The sequence below is a fragment of the Argopecten irradians genome, chromosome 9, assembly GCF_041381155.1.
Source record: "Argopecten irradians isolate NY chromosome 9, Ai_NY, whole genome shotgun sequence".
Classification (NCBI taxonomy): domain Eukaryota; kingdom Metazoa; phylum Mollusca; class Bivalvia; order Pectinida; family Pectinidae; genus Argopecten; species Argopecten irradians.
The window spans coordinates 28207068-28226109 of record NC_091142.1 but is presented as its reverse complement, the minus strand read 5'-3'; the positions used below and the strand labels follow the sequence as shown (position 1 = coordinate 28226109).

The 19042-nt window shown below is 34.6% G+C and overlaps 1 protein-coding gene across 3 annotated transcripts; it reads left to right on the top strand.

Moving 5' to 3' along the window:
* Positions 1-362: 362 nt before the first annotated feature.
* Positions 363-15989, top strand: LOC138331955 (T-box protein 2-like). Of its 3 annotated transcripts, XM_069279853.1 has the most exons (8): positions 363-585; positions 1414-1585; positions 3259-3442; positions 7242-7509; positions 11265-11411; positions 12602-12678; positions 12994-13055; positions 14577-15989. In XM_069279853.1, exons 2-8 carry the CDS (start codon positions 1456-1458, stop codon positions 15248-15250), a joined length of 1542 nt encoding a protein of 513 aa, XP_069135954.1. In that variant the 5' UTR covers positions 363-585; positions 1414-1455; the 3' UTR covers positions 15251-15989. The 3 variants fall into 3 exon arrangements, with proteins under 3 accessions (XP_069135954.1, XP_069135952.1, XP_069135953.1); XM_069279851.1 differs by lacking the exon at positions 363-585 and having other exon boundaries at positions 1162-1585; XM_069279852.1 differs by lacking the exon at positions 363-585 and having other exon boundaries at positions 1163-1585; positions 12602-12669.
* Positions 15990-19042: the final 3053 nt, after the last annotated feature.

Genomic DNA, 19042 nt, shown 5'->3' with positions numbered 1-19042 from the left:
CGATTTTCTAAACTTTCAGCGTTCGTATTTACCAGTGATAATGTACATCAGGCATGGAGCTAGGAGAATGTAGTTACACCAAATTTACACAAGCCGTACTCGACGTTACAACCAATTTCCATTTCTCTACGTTTTATAAATTTAACTACAAGACAAAAACGGTGTTCAATAAATCTTAATGCAGCAGTCGGTGCTGAAGGAAGCCGTTCGTTTTAACGACATTTTTTTCGGCGCTGTATCAGTTCAGGCGCCGTGTATTGGTAGTGGGCGGAGCTAATGTAAATGAAACATCACTGACTTGTTATGGCGAAGAGGCGGGACAGAGACTGATGTGTCTTATCATCTGAAACATTGGCACCGAGATCCCCAATACCGATAGCATCATTCAATGGTCCACGGGTTTACCAGTAAAAGCTGTAATACAAATTTGTAAATTTCTGCGTCTCTAGCCCCACAAAGTTTCACACCTGGATCGGCCCGAGTGTTGAAACTGCTACTTCAGCTTCCTGGGATTACCAAGCTTTTAAGTCTCAGCTGTCTGACGGACCAACGTGTGTATTTCACCAGCTACATTTACATAAAAAGGTAATTATTTTAATTATTCATCAAATTAGAAGAAGAAAAGTATAAGTTTGATTTACATTTTCGATATTTTATAACTTTGTTATCAGTGATAGCATATGTATCTATAAGTTAACACGTCGTTTTCCCTTTATTTGTTTTCCGTTTTATTTAAGAGCGAATCGTGTTTCTATGCATTTCAAACTTTTACACTTGTTTGCAGAAAATTTATAGCTAGAATTTAAAAGTGGATCGTAAATCAGTTTCTAACTAGAGTAGGTAGTTTGTGTAGTAATTTCTTGTACATCTTTACTCGATCTGGCCACGCTAGGTGCTCAAGTTGTCACGCGGTAGGCGGGCCAACCTTCCAACCCAATACGGGTACGTGTCGGGTGGACCTTGGCCACGCCCCCCTTGCTTAATTACGGTCACGTGGAGTCTTTCTACCACACACTTATGATCACACATATTACCGGTTGCCTAATTTTACCTTTCGAGTTGACCGTAATTTGATTGGCAGTTGGCTATCCCAATTTCACGGCTGGGTGAACACCGTTGTAATAGGGACATCGCTCTACTCAACGCATCACTTGTGAAAATTACAACCTGTCATGTGAAATTTTGGGAGCTTATTAAGGCCACGGGGACAGAATCTGAATTCATTGGTGACTTCACACAGCAAGTGTTAACATCTCCTAAACTTAAACTTTCTGAGCAGTGTTGAAGAATTATACGACTCTCTTAACCAGTGTTGATAATATTTTCTCCAGCAAGTGTTTGACGATACAGAGTACCCAGTATTGACGATATTTTCCCGGGTGATATTTATCGGAGGATATGTTACTGTTACAGGGAAATCACTACCCCACCCCTTCCACATCTGTACCCTCGGGGATGTACGAGGAGGATATTATCACACAGAGGGCCAGGGCCTTTCCCCTCGGACACGGGCTCATGCCCTCCCCACAGGCTTTCTCTTTCGGATTCCCCGTCCATCCAGCTCACGACCCTATGGGACTCCAAGGTAAGTCAATATTATGTATTTTTTCCGATATATAATAATCATTGTCTATTTTCTTGAAATACCACAAATTTCGGACGAGGAAATGATTATAAAAACATATTTTGTATTTCTTTTAAATCGACAAATCAAATTCAAATGTAGATGCGATGAGCGAATTAAAAAAATACATGTTTAGGCTGTATAAAATTGATATCTTTAGGCTTGAAGCTTTATCATTGTTTCGGCACATTTGCCGTGAAAAATTCAAATATGTATGATTTGTAAATATTGTAGAAATATAATACTATATAATATATGATAACAGATTAATTAATTACAGAATGATATATGTTTTTCATCCTTATATTTATGGGTACTATTACACTTATTTTAAAATTAAATATTGTTGACAATTACTGTGACTACACATTTCAATAGTGCTCTTGAAATAAGATAAATATTTAACACTCGAATACTATTTACCACAAACAGAATTTACATTTGAATAAGAAACATGACACAATATAGTTAATGTTCCGTTATAAATACAAAAAATAATTATTTTTCATACAATATATTTTACAGTTGAAAAGACAGCTAGTACAGATTTGTCCATTATCGAACAATTTTAAAATATTTTTTATTTCGACAAGAAAGTGTTATGTTATTTCTTTCTTATTTTCACAGCATAAATTGTTAATTTGTTATCGACCCCTAATGGTCAAGACACTGACCACATGCGGTCATTTCTGCGGTTGTCACCTCCAAATGATAAGGCGATACAAATATTGTCATATTCACAAATTAAGTGCCAAGTACAGACAATCCTCCCACTTATCTGTTTAAAATTTTACCATCAACGAACTCCAAGAAAACTTTTGCTATTTTGTTCATTTACCACTATCTTCTACTATCGTTTTAACTCTATTCCGTTATTTAACAGTCAAATTTTAAGCTATTTATACAGTATTGTCTTATTTATGTAAATTATAATTTTTAAATGAGTATTTGCAGATGAATAGGTTTTACGCCCTAACGTTATGCTTATATTTTTTGTGTTTCTTTCCAAACACATTAAATAATTTCGACTGTCTATGGTTTTTATTAATATACATTTTTTTTTTAATTTAACAACCCAGACATCTATTGTCGTGTGTAACTAGAATTCGCATCCTTACATACAATAAGTCGCTTTAAATTGCAATTTCCTTTATAACAGTTATTTCATTATGTAATCAAGTAAATGAAACTTATTTCTATTTTCTAAAAATTACTATGAATTTCACCACAATCGCAAGAAGAAAATAGTTGAGAAAGAGAATAATTTATTCAACTACTGGATAATAATTTTGTATGGGTTTTCTTTCGCAACAATTCGCAACACACTTTCGCAACGCTCTTCTGATGGCGCTAAAATTAATTGGTATCTCTTGAAATAAACAATGATGTCTGTATTTGCAGTAATATCTTATAATAGCATCAGATAATAACATAACAAGAAAACTCGCACGCGCTCTCGGCGCACACGTCTTCGTGTCCCAGACGCGTGTGACAATTGATAGCGCACGTGTGTCAACCATTGAACATGCCATAGACATTTGGTCAACTTTATTAAACTCAAAATTTTAATTCCGCTTTTAAGGGGAGTATATTGCTTTATGTTGTAAATAAATTATTTCTATTTTTTTTTGCAGGCCAGAGTCAACAGTTTGGAGGATACCCACCCTTGTCATCGCATGTGGACCACAAACGTATGCTCGGGGGGCCGGGCCAGGGAGACGCCACAGACAAGAACATCAAAATCAACCTGGAAAACAGCGACCTTTGGTCCAAGTTTCACAGCATCGGTACAGAGATGATTATAACAAAGACAGGAAGGTAAAAAGTCATATTAATTAACAAATCGATCATCGCAATTTACGGAAAAATAAACAATGAAATTAGAAACATAATCTAAATTGATTTAAAGATAAAATAGTAACTCCTACACTGTATATATTTTTCGGTATATGTTTGATGTGCTTAAGAGGTGAAAACATTCTGTGAACGTAACAGGTATTTTCCCACGATATCCGAAAATGTCATCACGTTTCCTTAAATGATTTGTTAAACTGTTAATCCGTGAACAATACAAAATTGTCCCCAAACTGCTGTGTTTGAAAGTACCCCATTAAGTGTCGTTTCATAACTGATCCGCAAAAAGGTACCCGTGTACGCTTTCTCACGATAGGTGTCGCTATAAACAATAGTCTCGGATTAACGTCTGGTGGATATCGGTCAGTTTGGGACTGACCACTATTATACAATGCACTTCCTTATTATATTAAGCGCTATATTAATTAAGTACTTTTCCTGGAAATAAAACACGGATTATATCGAACGTGGGAAAGTTATGTTTCAATCGTTTGTGCCATGTCAGATATTATAACACTTCTTACTAACAAAGTTTCTATTGTCTCAATGAAAACACTGCAATCACAGCTTAGAATAATTTGGAAGGAATTTTAGAGTCCGAAAATATTAAAAACAGAAATGATAAATAATTTCTAGCTTGAACTTTTCATGAAAATTATACAATATTAAATTATTATTTTACACAAAATCGCTATAATTTGAGGTTAGTAAGTTTAATTCTTTTCTCGGAAAACTAAAATATATTCCTTAATTAGACCTCACTGATATAATTAAAATCAGTAGCGTATGAAGTAACGAGTGCGTACTTTGTTCTTTAATCAATAGCTACAAGAGATATCACTAATGTTAAAAATATTGAAGGAAAAAAATGAAACCGGTTAAAGCAATAATTTCTGTCGCGATAATTAAGGATTTTAAAAAGGTGTTTAATTGCCGAATAAATCAAATATCTTTAGAACAATTTATGTGCACTATCTTCAAACATTTTAAGGGAATATAATTATAAAAGTACAGCTGTTCTGTAGAAAGGGTTCACGTGGTTTCTTTTAGGTGTTACCGATTTTATTTACTAACGGACACCTCAACTAAAATATACCGAGTCGAATTAACCGGATCGCATAGGTAATGTTTATTTTAAGGGTTTTGGGTACATATTTGGTAGAAAAGGGCTAGAAAATCCTGCAAACAAACACCTGCTTACTGGTATTGTACAATTTGTCCGTAGAGAATTTGTTTTTAAAGAAAAGAAAGAACGTAATGATTACCTCATTGAAGGGAGGGGTTGTCGAGCAGACGACAGGTCTACTGGACGTGGCAAGTGCACACCTTTGGCGGGAAAGGTGTTGATTGTTTACATTCACAGTTTTATGCCAAAGACAGTATTAAAATCAACAGCTTTTGTAGGACAGAATTTTCTTCTGGAATGGCGTATTCGATAAATGTTTTCTTCTAGAATTTACTGTGATATGTTTATTTGATACGTTTTGACCTGTTACCTTCCTGTTCTAATTGAATCGCACCAATTTACATTCCGGAGTTAAGTTCATTAACGTTTAGCCGTAACGTGTTATAAGACTACAAACAATCAGCAAGACTATGTAAGAAATGATTGGACCGGAAAATTTTCTTCTGTTATGGCGAAAGGATTTAAATATATATAAATTTATCTCAGTATTATAATTTTCGTAAATTTTAAATTACATAAAACATTTATCATAAGACACCATATAATATAGGTTTTTCTTAAAATATTTTATTTCTAATTGAAAAGTATTCTTAATCATTTCAAAGTTGGAGAAACTTGGTGACGAAAGCGCGCGTGCTTCGCTCATTATCCGGAATTAGTCCTGGGGAATTCAGCACCCGGTTCTTTTCAGGTCTAGTTTAGTTTTCACCAAAATGTTGCCGAAAGTAAAGAGTGTTGAAAATATAGGTGTTAACCCCGTGGCGAGTTCTAACCCTAATTAACGAGGATACATGGTGGGGAAGTTTACCTCGCTAGTAACATCTGTTTCGATCTTTGTCTATGGGTGATTGAAACTTGAATCGATAAGTCGGAACAATTTCAGCCTTCCGGCGAACGGTTATTCCTCAGGGGCTGTGGTATTGTGTCCATTTACCTATCTCCACCTCTGACTAATTTTCGACACCCCGCCGAGTCATTCTTGTAAAAAGGTGTCCAAAATCGCTTGTTAGTTGATAATGTTAATTCCATAATTAGGCACATCCTATTGTATGGTACAACAGAAAACTTGTTCCCAATTACCAACCAACCAGAAACGCGACATTTTTGTGTTTCGCTTCAAAGGTACCGCGCAACAGTTTGAAAACAAGTTTAACAATTATCGGAATAACATTTCATCACTTTTCACATAATTCAAATGGATACAAATGTACTCTATTTTGAAACCACTCTTATCATTTGTGAATAAATAATTGGAAATTTCGTTACTTTACAATTACTTTGGAATATTAGTAAGAAAATATTTTGTTATGCTTTCAGTAAAAGTTCTTTATATTTTTGTTGTTATATATTTGAGTTCCATTGAGTAGTTGGGTTAATAATACTTTTTGAAGCTTAAAGATGTGTTCATTAATTTATTGATATAAATTGCAATAACTAAAATTGAAAAAAAATTGTTCTTTTATTTTATAATGCAAAATAATTTCAAAGATATTTTTCGAATTGTTTTATTTGGATTTTTTCTGTAACCAAACAACTATATATTTGCCAAAATACAATGAATCCAGTATATTTTATTATATAATTCTTAAAGTAAAGTAATGACTTGATAATTATACCAAAAAAGTAGATTTATAATTTTAGGCGCGCGTGTTTCCTGCTAATTGACGGGGCGTCGCTACCCTGTCGCCACCTCGCGGATTATTACACAATAACATGTATCAATACCTTTCTTCTATACAGAAAAATTGTCGCCTTTCCTGTCTGATTTTACCGACAGGCCTCCAGGAAATAGAATGGCGCGATACATATGAGATATGAACGTTAGTGTTTAAAGTGGCACTTTAAACAAGGAAACACTTAAAAATTGTCAAAACAAACACTGAAAACACTACACTTCAACTTTATTTGTAAAAATCCGACGAAACGTTTAGAAAAATAACAAGCCTTTAAAGTTGCCGACAGACAATTAAATCCACTGTACAAAGTGTTTATTGCTTGACTAGATCTCGCTTTCTTAAAACAACAGAACGACAGTCGCTATCTTTAGAATAAGAAACACTTAAAATCCTGTTTTATTGTAAGGTGTCTATTGCCGCACGTTAACGCCGTCTGTTGACAGACGGTGGGAGAAATGAGCGAATTTTAACACGTTGTAGGTAGTAGGTTTGGAGAGAGATTTCTGACAAAGTTCATTTCTCACACAAGGTGACGAATATAGAACTTCCTTATCTCCCCATTTGTCGCCTATCCATTAGTGAACATATTTTCCTCTGTAGATCAGAAATCTATATAGACATATTTCACACTTATCAGTTACAACATACAAAAAAAAAAAAAAACAACCACGAGAGCGACTTTATCCGACACTTGTTATTGTGCCATATTTTGATTTCATAATGATTGAAATGCACCAATTAAGTTTTTTTTTTAAAGTGCCTCTGCCATTTTCTAAAATAAAAAAACCCACAAAATGCAATTTGCTTAATAAGCATCATTTCAAAATAAAATAAAGATTGCAATTTTATCCATTTAGAAATTGACTTGAAAATATAGTTTATTTATTTATTTATTTTTCAGGCGCATGTTTCCCACTCTGAAGGTCTCTTTGGAAGGCCTTGACCCCCACTCAAAGTACATCCTTTTGGTGGATATTGTTCCTGTTGATGACTGTCGTTACAAGTACCACAACTCGGAATGGGTGGTAACCGGAAAGGCCGAACCACACATGCCCGGGAGATTATACATCCACCCAGATTCACCCGCTTCCGGTTCTCATTGGATGAAGCAGCCACTGAACTTTCACAAACTCAAATTGACCAACAACAACCTTGATCAAAATGGACATGTAAGTAATTGTTTTTACGACCTTTTATTTTTGCTGCTGTTGTTGTCATGCATAAAACATATTAGCAATAAGGGTTTATAGTTTTGAAAGATATTTCCATGCGTGCTTCATCACAAATTCACCTTCCGGTTTATAGGTGGCGTAATGTTATCACTTTTGTCGCGAACCTAGGCCGGTTATTGCTGAGCAAGCGCCAAAATCTGAAATATTGCCAAAGATGTTAATATCGGCGAAGTCGTTTGTTTATTAAATACCGGTATACAGTCAGTAAGACTGAACAAATACAATAGATCTTCGGCGATATCAGTCGGTCTACATATATATCATTGAGAAAAAGCTAGAATAGGACCGATAAAGGGTCATTTTTACGAGCAATATATCAAGTTTTTCTTCTAAACGTGGTCGGTCGGACATTGTGAATAAAATGGCCAAGGCTTTGTCACAAACCGAGGCACCTTAATACGGCGCGGAGCATACGCTTGGGAGATATCATGGACCTGCTTAATAAATAGCCTGAACATTTGTGTACACGAAACACGGATCCTCGACCAGTATCTCGTGCCGCGCCATATTAGGGACATCTCGAACCTCCCCCTTCTGAAGCCCAATAGGCGCTTTCCTCTGGTTTCGCCTCTCTTCACTTGCGTTTCTACACTCCCCGGCGTCCAAAGTAACGTTAAAATCTTTCAATTTTGCCATATTTCACTAGTTTGGTTAATATCTATCTCACGTGCCGGTGGTAATTTGTAGAAGTAAAAAATATCTCTTTTTCCGAGGCTTTCTAGTTAATATAGCCGGTCTAAACACGAGTCTTTTCACATTACTCTGTGACTTGTCAGAAAGCGATCACGCATGCTGCAGGTCGTAAGCTCGGAAACAGCCCGCACAAACAAACGCGCTCACATAAAACGTCCTATTTTAATGCTAGATACGACTCCTTTGAAATTAGGTTGAAATAATTTAATAGACGCTATAGATTGAATACTTGGAAATTATGCATGCACTGTTAAGACGTTAATATGAGATTAAAACTTAGCTGGTACATCAGCTCTGCTATTTAGCATATAGAATAAGCACAGAGGGACTCCTAATGGTTATGGGAAATGATATTTATCTATATTTTATGTATTTCAATTATCGTTGTAAGTTTCGGTTTGTCATTTCGGTATCTTTTACGCGAATCGATAGATGCACAAATTTCATGTTCTAATAGATAAAAACGACAGGCAGACATTACCGGATACAGTGTTGTAAATTTGTTCAACATTTTATAACTTTAAAGGATTTCCGAAAATTAAAACGTTCAACAATGTTTTTTTAATTATTTAAAGTTGAAGAAAAAATGAAAAAAAGTTACAGTAATGTAAGATATATTTCAAAGATTTTAAATCACTATTTAGGATTTATCTTTATTTTTCTAATTCCTATATGTTTATCCATGTTTTTGCCCTTCTTCCGAATTCGTCCTAAACAATGCGCGTATGCCTCTTCGTGTTGTAATTATCCCGTGCGTCAAACCAACAGTTTGGTCTTAATAGAAATTCCCTCCCCTGGGAGAGAGTCTATCCGCGTGCCGAGCTGCTGAAAGGCAGGGGGGATGTTTAAATAACTCATTTGTAAATGTTGTCTGTCAATAGTCTGACTTTTAAAGTCACAAAATACGTCGCCAATATCATTGCAAAGTTTTCCAATTTTACATGTAAAAATATAATGGCAATTAATGGAAAATTACTAAGTGTATTTTATCCCACCACCGGCACCAAAAAGTGCAGACGCTCTGGTGGTGCTACTTATGCATTGGTAATGGGGTATTTCATGAGGTCTGCTTTATTATTTGTATTTGAAACAAGATGAAAGATTAATATCTTGCAACATCCATCAAGTCGAGTAAAGATCGTTTCCAATTCAGATCAATTTTCATAACAGCGAAATTTTAATTTGCAAGCAATTGTAGGACACTAAAGGATAGACGATTCACAGACATATCTACTTTAACAAACGAAGCACGCTGCAAAGTCAAAACATAAGTCGATAGCCATACAAACGGAAAATTTATGCTATATTTGCTCAATTCGTTAAAATATACAGAAAGAGATGATTATTTGTTGATTATAATTTCGTTTCCACGTGACCCGATGTTCCATGTATCAAAGTTAACATGAAATCCTGTTACACGACTATTGCCCGTGGTCAATATCTACTACACCCTGTCGAATTTTACGCCATGTCAATTACAATAGTTTTTCATTTCTCTCGTTATCTAATAAATCTGAAGAAATCGTGCCATTATCTTCAGCGATTTGTGACAATTGGTGACTATCTGATTTTCTTGAGGGCATCATGTTTTGTACATTATAGTGAACGAGATAGAGGCTGTCGTCACGATCAGTATCGGGTCAATTTAATGTTTGTTGTGAACATGGTTACACATGTAGAACCATTATCGCCGGTAATGGTACAGAGATTCTCCGATAAAAACGGAACCAGAAATAAAACAATAATTTTCAACGTGGACATATGTTACAATTCCGGAAAAATAATTATATTTTATTATCTAACGTAAAACAAGAATAAACAAAGGGGAATCCCCCACGAACATTTTATACGCCTCGCGTAGAATATGAGGGTATGTTTGTTAGAATCAGACAGTTTCCTAATTAAAAAGTAGCAGTTTATTTTATTATTCTAATCCCACTTTGATGTTTCCATTCGGGATGTTGTACTATTCCTACCGTTGTAAATCTCGAATTAAATCTACTTCTCATAAAACTTATAACGAAGCTGATTTTAATTTTTGTTATTTTAAAACATCATTCCGTTCTATTTTAAGTGAACACTTAGCTTCCTTTAATCATTTGTCGTACTTTTAAACGTTAGACATTACTTGTTTCTTTTGTGTAATTTCTATGTTAGCTTTTCACTTTGGAAAGACAATGAAACCGAGATGTATTTACGAGCTTTAGTATCGCGTGGCTCTGTCTCACTGTCTCTACAAGATTAATTAGTTTTTTGGTGATTTTGACGCAAATAGGTATGAAAAACATAATCATTCACGAATTCGCCGCGTCAATCATGAATAATGTTTGTACCCCAATCGAACACACCGAATAACGTTGTCCTACACGATTAGACCCGAATCTCAATGTACCAAATCCATCTATTATTCACAAGATTTTACAGGCACACTATAAACTTCCTAATAGTGCCTGCGTGAACGACATATACCAAACCAAGTTGTGACTTGAATGTTCTTTTTAAAGCTCTTTTCCGCGGAATAATCAACAATTTGATTACATAAAAAGGAACACACCAGCTTTAATTAACAACAAAAGGAAATCGAGTTGCCGATAACAGGGTTTTGCGTGAATTCACATAAAAATGACACAATAAATATACATCTATTTCGGTTGATAAGAAAATAAAAATTGACTTCCGTGTCGCATTTACCTGAATTATGATTTATTTTTGTTAAATAAAATTTTAGCTTAAGTGAAATTCGTGCAAGAACTTCTGTAAAAGTTTGAAAATACATAAGAAATTTCTATAGCATTTTATAAAATACACAGAAAAATCCTGTAAGTAAAACACGTAAGAATTTTTTTTTTCGGAAAAATATTTATATTTATCATAATCTCATCAAAGAATAAATATTTTCATGATTTTCATATCGTGTTATGAATTTATAAATTCCGTATTTTCCTATACATTTCAATATTATTTTATTTAAAATGATTATGTTCCGTTTTGTTTTGTAGATTATCCTGAACTCCATGCACAAGTACCAGTCCCGAATTCATGTTGTGCAGGCCAACGACATCTTTACCATGCGATGGAACTCCTTCAACACATACGCTTTTGACGAGACCTGTTTTATTGCAGTCACTGCCTACCAAAACGAACAGGTAATTATTGTTTATATATATATATATATATATATAATTTCTCTGTTTTATTGACACCGAAATATAAAATTTGGAAAAAGGAAATTTAGTTACTGAAGGGATTTTATAGGGATACAATATTGAAAAAATTGTAACAAAATGAATTCGTCAAATTATTATGTTATGAAAAATTAATAAAATACAATTTTTGTAAAAACTGAAATTTTCAAATAAAGAAATTCATGTACATAATTTTGTTTTAATTTAAATGTGAAATTGTTATAAGAATGGAATTAATGATTAACCAGATTTTTTTGAATGAAAATTTCAAAATTATTGTGTAAAATATGAATTATAAAAATAGTCATTAAAAGAGCTTTATGTGGGTAAAGATATCAAGGAAAGAACAACCAATTTTACAACAGACGCGCTGATACCCAATATCAGACGGCGAATCTTTGACAATAGTATTCGACCCATCTGAGGTTTAAGGTGCCAGCTCTCAGCCATAAATAATTACATGTAATTATACAGTCGGTAATCAAACAGATGCTAAACATTTCAAAGTCAGATTCGATATCTATTAATAATCAGAGAGCAAGTCTCTCCCGCATGGTAAACGTATACGTCTTCCATCCCATTCTCGAGCCACCCAGACCTGAGGGGAAACAGTCAATTCTATCTAAACAATAGAATCGGATAAGGCAATATCCGGACCGGATCAATATCAATTTAGACTAAGAAACTCTATCTCTCTTACTGATGTGATGTTAGTAGTTGTTTCTTGGTGTGTGAGTACATTATGGTCTAGGTGGACAGGAGATTGGCTTACGCCCATCTGTTCTAGACGGTCATTTCAGGTCTTGTGGCGTAACAGGACGAAATACTCGACTCTCTGTGATTTGGTCAATGTCCCCTTTCTTTTGAATCATTGATGAGAACGCTGGTACGAGAATCATTAGAATAAAAAATGGATGTATCACTTCTGTTTCCACAACAGTGACACATGTTTTGTCTTATGATCATCTTAACACACAGCAACACATCCCCTTGAAAAATAAGACATTGTAATAAATAAATAAAAAAATCTATTTTGGGAGGGTTATTGTTATTGACCACAAAAGACAAATTCGAGTTAATAAATTAATTGTATAATTAAGAAATCATTTTACATCGTTTTGATTAACATGTTTTTTGTCCTTTTTTTCCAGATCACACAACTGAAAATCGACAACAACCCATTCGCCAAGGGTTTCCGTGACAACGGAATGGGCCGAAGGTACAACATGTAACTATTTACCTACTCATCGCAATCTATCTTCCCATTCTCTAACTTTCCCCTTTTGATTTTTTAATCTAGAAATTCTACCCTTTTCTAGGAAAAAAAATCATCAAGAAATTCAATATCATTTTTTTTGTTTTCTATACGAACCACCGCCAATGACCGCTGTTGTCAGATATTGTTTTCAACTCCTGACTATTTGTTTAGGGTTTCCTTAATTGATTAAGTTAATACCACGTGGATGGCAAGACGGCATTCAGTGTCCTTCCCCGTACCAGTCCTATAAATCTTCTAACGCTATTGATTTTGCTTGTTTTTCAGGGACCATCGGTTAAGTCTGAAGCGACCAGCAGACGATGAAAGCGTGTCTGACATAGGAAAAGGTGAGAGATAGATTTTTCTAAAAACCTTCCATTAAATTTTCAACTCGCAAAAACAGGCACATTTCTATATTAAATTATCTGTCAAGCTTGGAGCTATCGTCTAGCGATGTCGATCTCACTTGCTCGCTCCAAATCTGCTAGAAGGCCGATCGGTCGTCACTTCTCTAGTCACCCGCGTGGAGTGATTTTGCGCTTTTATTGCAAAAATGGACGCGTTTTTTAGCCTCAGTGAATTTGCTTCCGTCACCTTGTCGGAGCGGATCTGAGATGAGGAAAGAGAATTGGTACGCGTTTCTGACTTGATGAAATTACCTTCTCTTCCTTTAAATATTGATGGAGGGAGTTAATTAGATCAGCCAGAGTTTTGCTGAAATATCATCGCAAGTTTTCGCACCTCTCGGTAGAGTAATTGTATTAGCCAATGGAATCGTTCTTCGACACCTGCCAGTATATAGCTAAAGCCGGTCGGCATCACCGGATTTCCCTTTTCTGCGATCAGTTGTTTGTCGAATTAAATCAAATTATCGTCTGCTCCTGCCTCTAGATTTGGCGGGTTTTCTTACGTTGGGAAATTGCAATTTGACTGTCATTTTGATGGAAAATCATGTCAGGTACCGCGCACAAAGTGATTCGTATAACACGAGGCGTTTTTTCCTTTCACGCTATTTTTGTTCTGAAGACACATAAATGGCAAATAATGCAAATAGAATAAAAACCGACCACATATCATCACTTAAAGCAAACGTTCCGTCTTGAAATTAACAGTAATAGAACACACAGAGAAAAGATTTGGATTTTAAACCTCAATTTTCTTAATTTTACGATATTTTCCATTGATATCATGGAACAATTTCCCCTCAACATGACATCGATGATAAATCATTATTTTTTATCTGTACAATCTTTGCTAAAAGAAAAGAAAACAAAATCGGTTCTCCCACAGAATAACAGTTCATTTGTTTGATTAAAATAAATAAAATACACAACAAGAACCTCAGACCTAATCTTTAATTCTATTTGCAAAAGAGTTAGAAACAAGAAAAGAAAACATGAACATGCTTTTAAAAAGTCAGCCGCCAATGATGCACGATAACGGCTTTTTGCTCGTCAATACAGATTAAAATTTAATGACACGTGTGAGTATTGTATCGGGCCATTGATCCACAGAGGCTTGACATATGATACTCAGCCAACATCTAATCTTACGCACAAGTGTGAAAATTGCCTTCAATGCCTGCGTGATTCCGGATTCTTCTTCTTCGGCTCCGACCCGAACATTAACACCTCGTCAAGTGAAAAGTCTGTTCTTCCCCACTGTTCATTTAGAAGATTATTCGTGACGTCACATTTGTATTGGCTGTTCGTTTCGTTAATTTTATGTCATGAGTGAAGTCAATTGTCTGTCAAAGTAATTTGTCACTGCTGAAGAATTTGCATTGTTGTGTTGATATGATTATTTAAAAAGTATGCTGCCATTTTAACATGACTTATATGCTAATTAGACATTTTTATCTCTTTCAGAATCCAACTTTGCCAAGAAAATGAAAACAGACGATGACCTGAGCGACAGAAACACCAGTCTGAACTCTTCAAATCGCATCAAATCCGAGGACGAAAACGACCCAGTTTCAGACCACTCTGACGATGTCCACAATGATACAACAGAAACTGAACTCCCATCTTGTCAGATCGGCAGCAAGGCTTCATCGGGTATCTCCCCTGTCGCTCCATCCCTCAGCAAGACTACCAGTCCCACTCAGCATAGTGCTTCAAACCAGGCGTCAAACCAGTGTCAGTACCTCGGAGTGAGCTCCAAGTCCTACGGCAGTCAGTGCATGAGTAGTGATCAGGTGTATTACCCCCACCACACCTCCGTCAACAGAGGATCCTCCAGCTCCTTCCTTCCTGTCTCCACCACCTCCAGCCTCCTCCAGCCAGTCGGATCATCTAACCTCCACGCCGTCAGTCCACAGATGCAGGCTTGTCGTCTCTCTGGTCCCAGCAGCGACTGCGCCTTGAGACAGTCTTCAAGTCATCTGTCGTCAGGTTCCCATGGCTACGGGATCCGAACATCACCCCCTCAGCACCCTTCCTTACCGTCTTGTACCTACATGCAGCCCTCACAAGCCTACACATCACATCTTTCGCCAAATGTGCATATGATGAACATGAACTTTCCTGGTCCAATGGCGTGAGGTTGATAAAATGAACAATTAATGTTGTACATTTGGTAACCATGCAGAGCCCCTTCGCGTCCCACCGCCTAGTGAATTAGGCTGCAGTTGCGGAAATCCTGTGAGATGCTAGCTCGGACGCAACGATGCCAAAGTGATTGCCCGTGTTGTGTCCAACAGTGTGTATCAAGCCAATATGACTTAAAATGTGTGTGTTCATAGACTTCACGTGTTTGTGGTACCATGTGACCACTCTGTGACGCGAGCGGGAAATTATAAAGTTCCTTTGGCCCCAAAAGGACGCAGCTGAGCCCTAGTTAGGGTTCAGTGTGCTGGGCTGGCCGACATCGGTCGAGAGGTGCAAGGCTTTAAAAGTGACAGAGACACAAGTGAGACATTATGTTGTGATTCAGTTGTATGTTTGGACTATGTTTATATGTCTCAGTATATTGTTTTTTGTTATAGAAACTTCATACTATATATGTTTGATGCATGTGTCAAAGACTCCACAGTTTCACCGTGACCTGACCCGGAAACGGGAAGTTCTGATATAGATATGGTATATGTATTATATATTAATATATATACATTAATCACAAAGTTGCGTGCGCAATCAAATCATTCCGCTTATGTTCCCGTTGAAAGTGTTTTTGTTTGGAGATTATTGATATGGTGCTATACAATGTTGCTGTCTTGTCATTGTACTCAAAACATGCATCACAATATCAGTCTTATTTTATTAAATTATTTAAAAGTGAAATATGTCGTTGGTTATCTTTTTTTTATTTATATGAATATTTATCAATGATTAAAATTGTAATCAGAATGAAGAAAAGGGCTGGAGATTTAATACAACAACATTCTAAAATAGTAAATGTATGAAGGCAAAGCGAAAATGCTAGAGATTCAAGAAATAAAAACAAATAGACAACAAAAGTAACTTTATAATTAAACAAAGCCCTGACAAATTCTGAATATAATTTTCCATGCAAAAAAAAAAAAAACACAAAAAAACCAGATGTATTTTTTACGGAGACAACACAATATATTGTCATTTAAGAAAGAAATCTTGCGATTACGAATCGTGCTAATTTCTCAATATTTACATTTCATTTTTAATAGAGAAAAAATACCATTCGTCAGCAGTATGGCATTTTTAATGGTCCATGCAAACATAACAGGAAAAGAGAAACTACACTCCAACAGTGAACTTATGGAAATAAGCTATGTATCTCATTTGTCATAACTATGGAATGTGAAAAAGCGAAGTATTACAGAAGGATTTATATTGTATACAATCACTGCACAGGAGGGATTATTTATTGATCATGATAACCAATGAACGAATACAATTCAGGCGGATAACAATTAATTCATTTCATGTCCTTCAGATATGACAAACGAACTAAGTAAAATATAAGATTGAGCATGATGAGAGACACAATTCAGAAATTAATTCACAAATATTCACAATATTTGTTTTTATTTTCTCATTATATAGTATTTATCTTCGCATGAAAATTAGGATATAGATATCAATGAGCCATTGCGTTTTTTATAGTTTTATTTCACAATAGGCGACAATATATTAATATCATTTCCAATCAATATTTATTTTTAAAAGAAATAGGATATAATTAATGTAGTGTTATCATTTGCTAGTGTTATGATAAAAACACATACTTGCGATGAAATAAGTCATGTAATTACATTCTATTTATCAAAATGTATAGTTTTTCAATGAGTGATATAAAAATGATATAAAATATCGAATACTTGCTCAAATATAAAAAAAGGTTATAAAACTACGGTATTATTGTCAACATATTTTACTACAGAAGAACATTACATCATTAGTTATGTTATGTCAATCACATAATTATACAAAGGACGGAGAAATGATTATATAGCCTTATTCGTTACTTTTAAAGATGTAATTGTTAAATAATTAAAACATTTATACAGCTAGTATTAATGGCAAATGGACAGTCTATTAACGAAAGCATTTGGGATGTTCTCACAAAATATAAAAACAATGACAGAAAAGCATACCTTCTACACTTTTAACTAGCATTATAACGAAATACCGAAAATGTACACGTGTTTTTTCATCACTGAATTCGGCGAAAAAGCCTTTCTACTGACAATAATATTACAGCATGTGAGAGAGCTAAAGCGAACGTCATCTGATATGATCTTAATTGACACCTCATAGTCGTTTAGACATCATTGGCAGATAACCCAGATTTCCATTAACATTCGACAGATACAAACACAACTAGGGAAACAACATTTAAACAATACAGTACATGTATTGAAAACAACAACCAAATATTGATTTCATAGATGTTTGTACTCTTCATAACTATTTTACATTAAGTTATTAAATAAAGTTTTTAGAACATGTGTAAAGAGTATATTACCAACTTCTGAAAAACGATCATAACCGTTTCAATACCCAACATTTAACTTAGTAACCATTGGTTATAAGTGAAATAAAGTGTCGATGAATTGTTCCTTGATATATTTATTTTGCGATTTATACAGCGACTTTGAAAATGGATGCTAGTATTAAATATTAAAACATATCATTTAAGGTCTGACAATTATCTTTTGTCATTTTTCAGTAATTTCCAAGTGTAAAAAAAGAATACCTACGACAAAATGATATTTTAATATTGATTGGATAATTGTCTTCATGCTTTGAATATTGAATTTTGGTGGCGTATTTCATGTACAATGCAAAGATACATATCCAGAATCCGAATGGTATCATCTTTAGCCCTTGTTAGGTTCATGTGTATCCGTGTGAACGCAACAAATACAAATAAGGATTTTCATTCACGACTAAATGTAAAACAATATAATTTCCATACCCTATATTGTAGAACAATCTAAATATTGTTTTGATATTGATTTTGAATATTTAATTAATTTAGAAAATTATTTCATTAATTGGGAAATATTATGCATCTTAAATCACCAAAACAATTATTTGTATTGATCATATAAATATAATGATTTATTTGAATATTACTACAACATATGATGTATATTATTAAAGAATGAAGTGCGGAATGTGTAAATCTATTGTAGTTATATCGATATCTAGTGCTTTTAGAAATAATATGCAAAGCTGAACTTGACCCGTCAGTGAAGCAGAGGTGGTGTACTGTTTTTAGGAATCTATCACAGAACAACTTACCATATGCCAAATATGAAGATACCAATAGCATAAAAGGTATTTAAGATATTACAATGATTACTAATAAAAAAGAATACGAATTCACAGTTTTCAGCATTAAGAATTAAAAATTAAAAATCCCTGGGTCATGTGACTGAAACCCATTCCAGATGATTTTGTAGCTCATGACTAACCACAGTTCGGGTTATAGAAGATAAGCAAATGTTTGTCGCAAGCCACTGAGTACATTTGTTGTTGAGAGATTATTAACATATAGTAGGGCTAACGCGGTGGTACCTTGTTAATATTTTGATATTTTTCTGGGATGTTGTTATCATAAATATGATAATTGTAACATTGTAACATTTTTGACCTGCATTATGGTACAGGATTGATCACTCTTCTATTAGCAACCTGTCCCTTTTTATCTGATGCATGTCAACAATAAGTAGTCACCTACCACAGAAACACATCACAATCTAAATAGCTTGAAGGATAAATACCTTAACCGATATATCTTTTGATTTAAAAAATGTAATGGTTAAACAGATTTAATAGTTTTGTTAAGTCAAAATCTTATCATTAATGCTACACTTATCATCAGTTCATAATTTGTTTTACAAAAGGAT